The sequence below is a fragment of the Mustelus asterias genome, chromosome 2, assembly GCF_964213995.1.
Source record: "Mustelus asterias chromosome 2, sMusAst1.hap1.1, whole genome shotgun sequence".
Taxonomy (NCBI): Eukaryota; Metazoa; Chordata; class Chondrichthyes; order Carcharhiniformes; family Triakidae; genus Mustelus; species Mustelus asterias.
The window spans coordinates 61,987,164-62,000,719 of NC_135802.1; the positions used below are offsets into that span (position 1 = coordinate 61,987,164).

Below are 13,556 nucleotides of genomic sequence, written 5' to 3' on the forward strand. Positions count from 1 at the left end.
GCAAATTGGTAGAGGGTAAATAAGATCATGGGGTTGAATATGTGGTGAAGGATTTGTGTAGGAGCAATGGGTTTTGATTCATGGGGCATTGGCACCAATACTGGGGAAAGAGAGAGCTGTACTGTTGGGATGGCCTTCCCCTGAACTTTGCTAGAACCAGTGTACTGTCAAAGCATAAAACTAGGACTGTATAGAGGGCTTTGAGCTAAATCGTGGTGAGAGTAGAGGGATCATCATACAAGAGGGTATTTGGAAATTAAAGAGAAATGGCAAGGTAGCGGTGCAGAGCAGCAATGAGGGTAATGTTAACCAGAGTGTGACATAGAGAGGGAGTGTACAAACATAATAGTGCACCAGCAAATAAGGTCAAGTAGGGAAAATACTAAAGACAGAATTAGGGACTCCTTTGACTAAATGTTTGCAGTATTCACAACAATATGGATGAATTGATAGCACAGGTAGAAATAAATTGGTGTATGATATGATAGCCTTTGGCTAAAGTGGACTAGAAAAATAGGTTATAAGGTAAGACAGTAGAGAAGCAGTGGCAGACATTTAGGAAGATATTTTATAACACTCAACAAAGTTAAATTGCACTGAAAAAGCAAGATTCTACGAGAAGGATCTTAAGGAAGGTATCAAATTGGGGGAAAATGATGTACAAAGCTGCAAATATTAGGGGTAGACTAGAAGAGTAGGAACAGTTTAGAAACCAGCTTAAAAAAAAGAGGGAGATTGGAGCATGAGAGAAATGTGGTAAGAAATATAAAAACATACAGTAAAAGCTTCTGCATGTATATAAAAAGAAGAGTAGCAACAGTGAATGTTGGCCCCTAAGAGGGTGAGGCAGGGCACTTAATAGGGAACGAGGAAATGGTACTGACTTTGAACAAGTATTTTGTATCTGTGCTCACAGTGGAAACACAAAAGGCATCTCAAGATTAGAAAAGCAGAGGGCAAAAGGGAGAAAGGAACTTAAACCAATTGCGATCACTAGAGAACAAGTGCTAGGAAAATTAATGGGACTGAAGGCTGACAAGTCCCCTGAACTTGATGGCCTGCATCTTAGGGCCTTGAAGGAAATGGCTGCAAAAATTATGAACGTTGCATTCTAGATGCTGGAAAGGTCCCAGGGGATTGGATAAACACAACTGTAAAATCACTAATCAAGTAAGGAGAAAGACAGAAAGCAGGAAACTGGAGGCCACTCAGTCAAAGAACAATACAGCACAGCAACAGGCCCTTCGGCCCTCCAAGCCTGCGCTGCTCATGTGCCCACTAGACCATTCTTTTGTATCCCTCTATTTCCCAGTCTGTTCATGTGGCTATTTAGATAAGTCTTAAACGATCCCAGCGTGTCCGCCTCAATCACCTTGCTTGGCAGTGCATTCCAGGCCTCCACCACCCTCTGTGTAAAATACGTCCCCCTGACATCTGTGTTGAACCTTGCCCCCCTCACCTTGAACCCGTGACCCCTTGTGTTCATCACCTCCGACCTGGGAAAAAGCTTCCCATTGTTCACCCTCGCTATGCCCTTCATAATTTTATACACCTCTATTAGGTCGCCCCTCATCCTCCGTCTTTCCAGGGAGAACAACCCCAGTTTACCCAATCTCTCCTCATAGCTAAGACCAGGCAACATCCTGGTAAACCTTCTCTGTACTCTCTCCAAAGCCTCCACGTCCTTTTGGTAGTGTGGCGACCAGAACTGGGCGCAGTATTCCAAATGTGGCCTAACTATCGTTCTATACAGCTGCAACATCATATGCCAACTTTTATATTCTATGCCCCGTCCAATAAAGGCAAGCATGCCTTCTTCGCCACCCTCTCCACCTGTGCTGCCACCTTTAAGGATCTGTGGACTTGTACACCCAGGTCCCTCTGTGTGTTTATACTCCTGATGGTTCTGCCATTTATTGTATAGCTCTCCCTTACATTAGATCTACCGAAATGCATCACTTCGCATTTATCTGGATTAAATTCCATCTGCCATTTCTCCGCCCAATGTTCCAGCCTATCTATATATATCCTGCTGTATTCTCTGACAATGTTCATCACTATCCGCAACTCCAGCAATCTTTGTGTCGTCCGCAAACTTACTGATCACACCAGTTACATCTTCCTCCAAATCATTTATATATATCACAAACAGCAGAGGTCCCAGTACAGAGCCCTGCGGAACACCACTAGTCACAGACCTCCAACCGGAAAAAGACCCCTCCACTGCTACCCTCTGTCTTCTATGGCTAAGCCAGTACTCCACCCATCTAGCTAGCTCACCTTTTATCTCGTGAGATTTAACCTTTTGCACCAGCCTGCCATGAGGGACCTTGTCAAACGCTTTACTAAAATCCATATAGACGACATCCACGGCCCTTCCCTCGTCAATCGTTTTTGTCACCTCCTCAAAAAACTCAACCAAATTTGTGAGGCACGACCTCCCTTGTACAAAACCATGCTGTCTATCACTAATGAGATTATTCAGTTCTAAATGCGCATATATCCTATCTCTAAGAATCTTCTCCAACAATTTCCCTACCACGGACGTCAAGCTCACCAGCCTATAATTACCCGGGTTATCCTTGCTACCCTTCTTAAATAATGGGACCACCTTTGCTATACTCCAATCCTCTGGGACCTCACCTGTGTCCAGTGGAGACAAAGATTTCTGTTAGAGGCCCAGTAATTGCATCCCTCACCTCTCTGAGGAGTCTAGGATAGATGCCATCTGGCCCTGGGGATTTGTCTGTCTTAATGTTTCCTAAAAAACCTAACACTTCCTCCCTTGTAATTGAGATTTTTTCTAACGGGTCAACACATCTCTCTGAGACAATACCAGTCAACATGTCCCTCTCCTTTGTGAATACTGATGCAAAGTATTCGTTTAGGATCTCACCTCCTTCCTTTGGCTCTAAGCATAATTCCCCTCCTTTGTCCCTGAGAGGTCCGATTCTTTCCCTAACGACCCTCTTGTTCCTAACGTATGTATAAAATGCCTTAGGATTGTCCTTAATCCTGTCTGCCAAGGACATTTCGTGACCCTTTTTGCCCTTCTAAGTCCCTGTTTGAGTTCTTTTCTACTTTCCCTGTATTCCTCCAGTGCTCCATCTGTTTTTAGCTGCCTGGACCTCATGTTTGCCTCTTTTTTTTCTTTTTGATTAGACCCACAATTTCACTGGTTATCCACGGCTCTCGAATTCTACCTTTCCTATCCTTCCTCTTTACAGGCAACTGTCTGTTGTGGGGAAAATGCTACAATCCATTATTAAACTAAGTAGTAGGACTGTTAGAAAATCATAATTAAATACTTTTTAACATAGAGTAACAGTTTCAAAAGCAGCTGAATCATTTAAATTATCTGGCAATGAGCCAAATTTGCATCATGATTGGCTAAGAAAACTTTTAAGTCAAAGTTTACAGGGACAGCCCGGGAAATTACCGACCGGTGAGTCTAACCTCAGTGGTTGGTAAGTTGATGGAGAGGATCCTGAGAGACAGGATTTATGATCATCTAGAGAAGTTTAGTATGATCAAAAGTAGTCAGCACGGCTTTGTCAGGGGCAGGTCGTGCCTTACGAGCCTGGTTGAGTTCTTTGAAAATGTGACCAAGCACATTGACGAAGGAAGAGCGGTGGATGTGGTCTATATGGACTTCAGCAAAGCGTTCGATAAGGTCCCCCATGCAAGACTTCTTGAGAAAGTGAGAGGACATGGGATCCAAGGGGCTGTTGCCTTGTGGATCCAGAACTGGCTTGCCTGCAGAAGGCAGAGAGTGGCTGTGGAGGGGTCTTTCTCTGCATGGAGGTCAGTGACCAGTGGAGTGCCCCAGGGATCTGTTCTGGGACCCTTGCTGTTTGTCATTTTCATAAATGACCTGGATGAGGAAGTGGAGGGATGGGTTGGTAAGTTTGCTGACGACACCAAGGTAGGTGGTGTTGTGGATAGTTTGGAGGGATGTCAGAAGTTGCAGCGAGACATAGATAGAATGCAAGACTGGGCGGAGAAGTGGCAGATGGACTTCAACCCGGATAAGTGTGTAGTGATCCATTTTGGCAGATCCAATGGGATGGAGCAGCAGTATAAAATGAAGGGTACCATTCTTAGCAGTGTAGAGGATCAGAAGGACCTTGGGGTCCGGGTCCATAGGACTCTTAAATCGGCCTCGCAGGTGGAGGATGCGGTCAAGAAGGCGTATGGCGTACTAGCCTTCATTAATCGAGGGATTGAGTTTAGGAGTCGGGAGATAATGCTGCAGCTTTATAGGACCCTGGTTAGACCCCACTTGGAGTACTGCGCGCAGTTCTGGTCACCTCATTACAGGAAAGATGTTGAAGCCATTGAAAGGGTGCAGAGGAGATTTACAAGGATGTTGCCTGGATTGGGGGGCATGCCTTATGAGGATAGGTTGAGGGAGCTTGGTCTCTTCTCCCTGGAGAGACGAAGGATGAGAGGTGACCTGATAGAGGTTTACAAGATGTTGAGGGGTCTGGATAGGGTGGACTCTCAGAGGCTATTTCCAAGGGCTGAAATGGTTGCTACGAGAGGACACAGGTTTAAGGTGCTGGGGGGTAGGTACAGGGGGGATGTCAGGGGTAAGTTTTTCACTCAGAGGGTGGTGGGTGAGTGGAATCGGCTGACGTCGGTGGTGGTGGAGGCAAACTCGTTGGGGTCTTTTAAGAGACTTCTGGATGAGTACATGGGATTTAATGGGATTGAGGGCTATAGATAGGCCTAGAGGTGGGGATGTGATCGGCGCAACTTGTGGGCCGAAGGGCCTGTTTGTGCTGTGACTTTCTATGTTCTATGTTCTATGTTTAAAAAGGTTGTTTCATATCTTTAAAAGATGTTGGGTGGAATTTTCTGTGCAATCTGCTGCATGCTTGGTGGCCCACCATTGGCCGACGATGGGATCTCCTGGTCCCACCATTGTCAACAGGTTTTCCTGTTGAATGCACCCGTCACTGCAAGGATATGTGCCGTCGACGGGACTGGAATATCCTGCGAGCGTGAATGGCCAGAAAATTCCAGCCAGTGTTTTAATAATGCTGATTGTCATTTCTGAAAGCTGCAAGTAATTTAGACATCTTCACTACAGTTGAGTGACATGGCACAAATCTGACAGTAATTGAGCCTGAAGTGGCCCTAAAATAATACAGTTAAGGTGGAAAACTTAAATTTCTCACCTGTTCACTCAGAAGCATTAAGGCATGTTGGTGAGAAAAAAAAAATGATTTACTAATTGCAAAGCTATGCTATACTCCAACTATAAATTGTTACTGACAGAGTAAAATTTAGAGATTTTCACTCACTACCCTCTGTCATGGACAAAGCACTCGTCTCCCTGAAAATAATGTGCTGCAATAACTGAGAGTTATAAGCGTTCCATATATATTCAATCCTTGTATTCACAGCCCTAACAGGACAAGGGGTCAAATATCTACCTCACCACCCACCCCTCTACCCCTCTCTTTAATGAGGTGAATGCAGTCACGTGGTAGCGTGATATTCTGGATTTGTGTTGATTGCTTTTAGATAGATAAAGAACAAGAACTAAAAACTTATTAAATCATTTTACTTGTAATCTATGGATGCTTTTTAAAAATAAATAAATCTCCTTTATTCTGTTTTCAAAACAACTTCTTACACAGTTGTAATTGCACAAACTTGACAATGAATAAAAAAAAGTAGCTCACTGTTCTATTTTGTCTTCACTTGCTGTTTTGCCATTGACGTGGGCAGGATTAACCCCCAAATGTTAGACTTTTATAACAACATGGAAACAATGACAAAACCTTTACAGATTTTTGTTTATAACATACGAGCCTAAATTAGCTAGAGAAATGAAGAAAAACTAAGCAAATTACAGTCAGTCCAGGGATGAACGACATCACTCCCACAGATAAACTCTTCAGGTGATTATGGATATTAATTTTTGCAAAAAAAACTTCTCTCCCTGGAAACTCAGGGGGAAATAAATAAGACCAACTTTTAAGCCGAGGTGAAGATAAAGTCACCAATATTCTGTACTATAAATATATAGAATGACAGGGGGTGGAGAGGGATAAGTTCAGAGACAAGAGAAAGAAAAGGATTGATGATCTTTAGATGGTAAACATTAGAGCAATAGCATCAACAAGGACACATGACTACAGTGGCGTTAACCCCACCCTCAGTGATAGACAGCTTGGTGAACTATACCAAGTAAGAAGTTTAACAACACCAGGTTAAAGTCCAACAGGTTTATTTGGTAGCAAAAGCCACACAAGCTTTCGGAGCTGCAAGCCCCTTCTTCAGGTGAGTGGGAATTCTGTTCACAAACAGAGCATATAAAGACACAAACTCAATTTACATGAATAATGGTTGGAATGCGAATACTTACAACTTATCAAGTCTTTAAGAAACAAAACAATGTGAGTGGAGAGAGCATCAAGACAGGCTAAAAAGATGTGTATTCTCTCCAGACAAGACAGCCAGTGAAACTCTGTGAAACTCTGTGGGGGTTACAAATAGTGGGACATGAACCCAATATCCTGGTTGAGGCCATCCTCGTGTGTGCGGAACTTGGCTATCAGTTTCTGCTCAGCGACTCTGCGCCGTCGTGTGTCGCGAAGGCCGCCTTGGAGAACGCTTACCCGAATATCAGAGGCCGAATGCCCGTGACCGCTGAAGTGCTCCCCAACAGGAAGAGAACAGTCTTGCCTGGTGATTGTCGAGCGGTGTTCATTCATCCGTTGTCGCAGCGTCTGCATAGTTTCCCCAATGTACCATGCCTCGGGACATCCTTTCTTGCAGCGTATCAGGTAGACAACGTCTACCTGATGTCCCGAGGCATGGTACATTGGGGAAACTATGCAGACGCTGCGACAACGGATGAATGAACACTGCTCGACAATCACCAGGCAAGACTGTTCTCTTCCTGTTGGGGAGCACTTCAGCGGTCACGGGCATTCGGCCTCTGATATTCGGGTAAGCGTTCTCCAAGGCGGCCTTCGTGACACACGACGGCGCAGAGTCGCTGAGCAGAAACTGATAGCCAAGTTCCGCACACACGAGGACGGCCTCAACCGGGATATTGGGTTCATGTCCCACTATTTGTAACCCCCACAGAGTTTCACTGGCTGTCTTGTCTGGAGACAATACACATCTTTTTAGCCTGTCTTGATGCTCTCTCCACTCATGCTGTTTTGTTTCTTAAAGACTTGATTAGTTGTAAGTATTCGCATTCCAACCATTATTCATGTAAATTGAGTTTGTGTCTTTATATGCTCTGTTTGTGAACAGAATTCCCACTCACCTGAAGAAGGGGCTTGCAGCTCCGAAAGCTTGTGTGGCTTTTGCTACCAAATAAACCTGTTGGACTTTAACCTGGTGTTGTTAAACTTCTTACTGTGTTTACCCCAGTCCAACGCCGGCATCTCCACATCAGAACTATACCAACACAGATGGGAGGGGTGGCCCAACTGCTGATAGACAACAACGCATTCTAATTCACATCCAACCCCTCGCCCTTGAACCATAACCACTGCAATTGGATAATCTAGATCTATCTGACCACTGCTAGTGTTTCAGTAAGGCAATAGTGGATTTACTTTTAATTCTGAAATGGTGCTTTACCCCAACCCCCCTTTCTATGTTGTACAAAAGACTTGGTGCACTCCATTGGGTGAAGCAAAGAGGTCAGAACACCACCACCACTCGGACTTCAGGTGCTGCCACTCACTCTCCCGCTGTTTCTCTCCTGCATTTTGGGCTCAGTAGTGAGATGCAATTGAATGCATCAGCATGAAGCGCAGGAGAGAAACAACCTATGATTGGAGGAGCAGATTCTCACAGATTCCTTAACTTCCACATACTTCTCACGTTGGTCACTCAAGTGATTGAATTTTCCTATACCTTTTGAGAGCAAGGGGAAATCTTGTGTCTTTTGAACCCTGAAGATCAGGACACTTCACAGACAATGAAATACCTTTTGATGTGTAGTCACAGATTTTGTGTAGCTAAATCTGGTTACTGAGTTGCACACAAAATGCCACAAGCTGCAAATGAAATGTATGGCCAATTAATTGATGGAAAAATATTTCTCCACAGAACTTCCCCACTGCATGGGATAGTTTCATGGGATCTTTTATCTCTACTCGTCTATCCGGACACTGGTCTAACCTTGGGTTAATGTCTTGTGTTGAAAGATTACATCACCAGCAATGCAACGCTTTTTCAATATTATATTTGTTGTCAGCTTATTATAAATTCTTAAATCCTGAAGTAGGATTGAACCAGAAACCTTCACATTTGGGCCCAAAAGAGCTAACATCTGAATAAAGCTGATACTTAACCCCAGAGAAGTGATGCAGCAAAATAGTTAAGGCTGATATCAACTGCGTTTATCTGTGTTAAAAGGACTCAATGGTAGGGCCGTAGAATAACAATGAGCTATGCAAACTGCTGGTGCATTGACCGATGTATCTTACATAATGTGTTTCTTCATAGATGTCGTGCATATGAGGACTGTTGTGGCACAAGATGCTGTATGCGAGCATTCTCTATTCAACGATTATGGTATTTTTGGTGAGTTTTTAAAAGAACAACTATTATGCACATTAAATTGGTAGATTTGGGGACAGGTAAGAAACCATATATCAGTACCCTCCAATCTTGTGTCTGTCTTCAATTTCCTGGTATAATTTGGAAAAGATTACTTGTACTTTGCATATATGACCATGTTTAATCTGTCTACATTTAAGCTGTGTATAATGCGGAACATCTATAAGAACTCGGCTATAGTTCCGGTTTATTCAAACTGATATTTACAGGCTGCTTATTAATTTAACTGAACTTTTTAAATCTGTAAACTAGAGTTAGACTTTCTGATTTACACATTTATCAAGTATGCAAATTGTAATACAAAGCTTTTGAGTGAAGGAAAGGAGTTAAGTGTGTTATACATTGTGGATCGGAATGGCTAAGAATGAAAGATTGTGCTGTTTTCACTAAAAATTAATAGGTGGAAAGTCAAAGCAGTATCCATTCTTTACTGGCAGGGGTCTTGCCAAGAGAGTGATTTGGTTCAGAACTAGTGGTGTACCCCAGATTTAGTTTCATACCTTCATATTAAGCTTTATTTCATTTTGGCCTACCCTCCCCCTCCTTCACTTTTCCCTTTCCACCTTTAGAAGCCATTTTGAATGTTTATAAAAAACTAAATCATAGCTGGAGGTTTTTTTTGCCTCAGCCATATTGGACTATCATCATCTTGCTATATTACCCTCATTACATGAAGCTCTCAGTCATGCTAAAATATATCCACCTTTCCATGTTATTTTCAAGGGCAGTGTGTAAAAAATTACAATTGTTTCTTAATAAACTTTCCACAATGGCCTCAATGTTTTCTTGCGAAGTACCATTATCTGTTGGTGATAATTGTTCAGTACACTGATGGTTGGTGCCTATAGAATAATAAAAACAAAGTAGATAACTAGGATTGATTTTTAAGGTTGAAACATAACTTCTAGGAGGGGCAGCAGCCGGTTTATTTTGGCAGCTCTGAACAGGAAAGAAATTAGAAATTAAGCTCTCAGGTTCTCACAAGTGGCAAGAGGAGAGAAAGCTGTTGGGGGAGAAACACTTCCTAAGTTTGTTGGCAGGAGTACTTATCCAATTGAAGCAGGCCACATTGCAGTTTCTGTATACTTAGTAAGCCTGAAGACTGTTTTGCATGTCCAGTTAATAGCTGGTTTGAATTGTCATATTGTTTCATGGGGGGTTTGTGAAAAGCTGATTAGTTTCCAATTCCAGTTAAAGAAGTGGTCCGTGATAAAACCAATTACATTATTCTGGTCTGTGAGATTCCAGGTCAAAACAACTTGACACATATTTGCAACAACTGTAACAGTACACAGACTGATGATATAAAATCATAAGATGCAGAAGTCTGCTTGGCCAGTCGTACCTGTGTCAAGCTCTTTGAAAGCGTTATCCAAGCATTCTGTCACCCCGACCTTTTCCTCATATTCCTGCAAATTCTTATTTTTAATTAAAAGTATAAAATATTAAAGCAAATATAATAGCATAGCTGAGTTTATGGCTGGAATTCGCCGGCCTTTCATGCCCCGTCCCCACTGCCAGCGAGGACAGAAATGGAACTCAACCAAATCTCTCTTCACTGCAGCAAGACCAGAGAAACCCGCTGGCGTAAATGGCTAGAGAATCCCACCCTACTTCTCTTTTTATATACTGCCAACTATTTTTTAAACTTACTGTTCTATCCCTGAACAGAAATACATAGGGTGAAATGAGCAAAGATGGTGATACTAGCTTATATATATGATTCCTCAATCTGTTATCCCTTCCTGAAGGTTTCTCTTGATGATGGGGGTCCTGTTTTGTTGTGGCGCTGGTTTCTTTATCCGGAGACGACTGCATCCTCCGCAACTGATTGATGATCCTCCATTTACAGTGGGTTTCACCAGGCAACCTGTTAACACAACTGGATGTCAGACCGCAGGAAGTAAGTATATTACGTTAATTCAAATTCCAGGTCCAGGTGGCCTAAGTTAGAGATTTTTTTTTGCTATAAAAAGGTTTATATCTAATAGAATATTGCATAAACAGTGAAATAATTACCTGATTCAAAGTCCTTACATTGTTGAGTCTCCCTTGCCCAACCAGTTCAGTAGGCTTTTAGCTACAAAGTAATTAAAGTAACAGGTTTGCTCAAATTCTGGGAATTGATTTATTGTAATATTGATAAACTACTAAAATACCAACAAATAATACAAAAAACTGGTGTTCACCATTCTTGCTGACATCCAACCCCCAAAATCTGGTCTCATCTCTGATATCTCAGGAGCTCACTACCTTCACGAGGAAATCCACTTGGTCATAACTGCCTCCTAACTCAACTCTCACTTTGCCATTTCTCCACTCACAAACACGTTATTATCTCTATGGAGCCCACTCCCTGATCCCTGTCCCTCTTCCAATCCAGATTTGACAGGTCAAATGCCGTTTCTTGACTTCATACTCACCAATATTTGTTGACCTCGCATTGTCATTGGACACTGTGCACACCTTTTTAAGAAATGATGTTACAACCCGGGCGGAAGGGTAGCACAGTGGTTAGCACTGCTGCTTCACAGCTCCAGGGACCTGGGTTCGATTCCTGGCTTGGGTCACTGTGTGGAGTTTGCACATTCTCCTCGTGTCTGCGTGGGTTTCCTCCGGGTGCTCCGGTTTCCTCCCACAGTCCAAAGATGTGCGGGTTAGGTTGATTGGCCATGCTAAAATTGCCTTTAGTGTCCTGAGATGCGTAGGTTAGAGGGATTAGTGGGTAAAATATATGGGGGTAGGGCCTGGGTGGGATTGTGGTCGGTGCAGACTCGATGGGCCAAATGGCCTCTTTCTGTGCTGTAGGGTTTCTATGATTTCTATGAACCCCTTCTCAAACAGCCCAAACTCAACCTTTTCACTTTCTTTAACTGCCTTCTCATTTCCAATCTCTCAAAGGTCTTGGACTATATTGTTGCAATACCACTCTCCCTACATTTCACTTAAACTCTTGAATCTGGTTTGAGACCTGTCTACATTAGTGACTGCGCTAGTCAGGACCTCCTGTACTCTTTGATCGCCCTGCACCTTTGCTAGTATTGATAGCTTCATTTTTTCTATCGTCTTTCTTTGTCATGGATTTACATGACACTGAACTCTGTGTGTCCCATTCCCCCAATCTTTGTCCACCTCCTTTGTATTATCGATAGTAAGATCATCAGCTGCCGAGCCATCAACAAATCAGGTCACTCAAGTATGCCATGTGATGGGCACCATTGGCTTTCTGCTTTATCTTGACTTTTTCAACCCAAATGCCAAGATTGAGTTTGGATTGTATTCCATTTTTCCAGCTAATTAAAAGCCTATATGTAAAGATCGATATGGTTGCATTGTATTTGTGACCAAATCTATCTTTAACATGCTTTTTAATGTCTAGATGGGATGATCTGCTTGTTGCAAGTAACTGGGCAATTGTTTTGTGATTATCAGAGGGCAGGGTAACATTTTCTTTTGAAGCTGTTCTTTTTTGTTCAGTGACTACTTTTCCAAATCACGTGCTACCAGCTAGGTGATTTTTCAAGTTCTGACATTGACCTCTGGACAAATCGCATGCAGATTATTGAGAATGACAGTAAATGTTTTGGGTGGTACTATTGATGTGCTGTAAAATACAAGTGATTGTAGCAGGCCCGAGGAATAAGTCAATATTCTCGACTGTTTAAACTAAAATGGCAGGGGGATGGAAACCTATGCAACTGAGTCAGGGAAGAGGGAAACAAGGACAAAGAATAAAAGACAGAAAGGGGAATAAGAAAAGTGATAGGCAGAGAAATCAAGGGCCAGAATCAAGCAAGGCCACAGTGAAAAATAATGGTAACAGGACAAGGAATGTTAAAAAGACAAGTTTTAAGGCTTTGTGCCATGATGCACGGAGAAGTCTCAATAAAGTGGGTGAATTAATTGCGTGAATAGATATAAGCGGATATGATATAGTAGGGTTTACGGAGACATGGCTTTCAGGTGACCAAGGATTAGATTAGATTTATTATTGTTACGTGTATTAGGGTACAGTGAAAAGTATTGTTTCTTGCGAGTTATATAGACAAAACATACTGTTCTTAGAGTAGGGGAGAAGGAAAGGATAGGGTGCAAAATATATTGTGTGTTTTGAAGAAGGAGTTAGATATCGCTCTTGGGGCCAAAGGGATCAAAGGATATGGGGGAGAAAGCAGGAACTGAGGTTACTGAGTTGGATGATCAGCCATGATCATAATGAATGGGCAAAATGGTCTACTTCTATTTTCTGTGTTTCTATGTAGCTTTTGTGCTTTGTAAAATGTAGCAGTTGTATAAATATTTCCATTCAAAAAATTGGTGCGGAAGATCCTCACCTTAAAATCTTATTCACAGTCTTAAAGAATAATCATTATTCATGGTAACCTGAGAATTTACTCAGAATGCTGTTTGCAAGAACAAATCAGATTTATACGGGTACAATTTGGTCTTTTAAAAAGCATTGAGACAGTTACATGGGTAAGATGGGCATAGAGGGATATGAACCTAACGCAGCAATTGGGACTAGCTTAGTAGTTTTATTTTAAAAAAAGGTGGCATGGACAAGTTGGGCTGAAGGACCTGTTTCCTTGCTGTAAACCTCTGACTCTATAACTCTCTACTGCAGGAAAGTCTCTAACTTAATCTGAATTAAAAATTGAATGAAATTCTATATGGAAATTCAGCCTATTTTACTATAAAATTTGCAGATTACATATCTGAAATCTGTCTTGCATTGCGAAGAAAATCAGATTTTCATTTGCAAGTTTGACATTTACTGTACTGTAAAACTAAATTGACGTGCATGTTCACTTGTCACTTTGAGGTTTGTTTATATCTTGCTGATAATGTTTGCTGATGGGCATTAGTAGCTTGACATCAGGAGGATTCCTCAGTGGAAAAGACATGGAACAGAAACTGTTACTTGAAACTTATGAACTCTCTGTCCAGCAGCAGGC

General features: G+C 42.2%; 1 protein-coding gene across 1 annotated transcript in view; it reads left to right on the forward strand.

Moving 5' to 3' along the window:
- Positions 1–13,556, forward strand: part of vopp1b (VOPP1 WW domain binding protein b) — a 67,948-nt gene that overhangs the window by 46,738 nt on the left and 7,654 nt on the right. The window contains exons 3-4 of the mRNA XM_078236279.1: positions 8,488–8,565; positions 10,353–10,504. Of these exons, the coding sequence (XP_078092405.1) occupies positions 8,488–8,565; positions 10,353–10,504 (230 nt within the window). The remainder of the gene's footprint in view (positions 1–8,487; positions 8,566–10,352; positions 10,505–13,556) is intronic.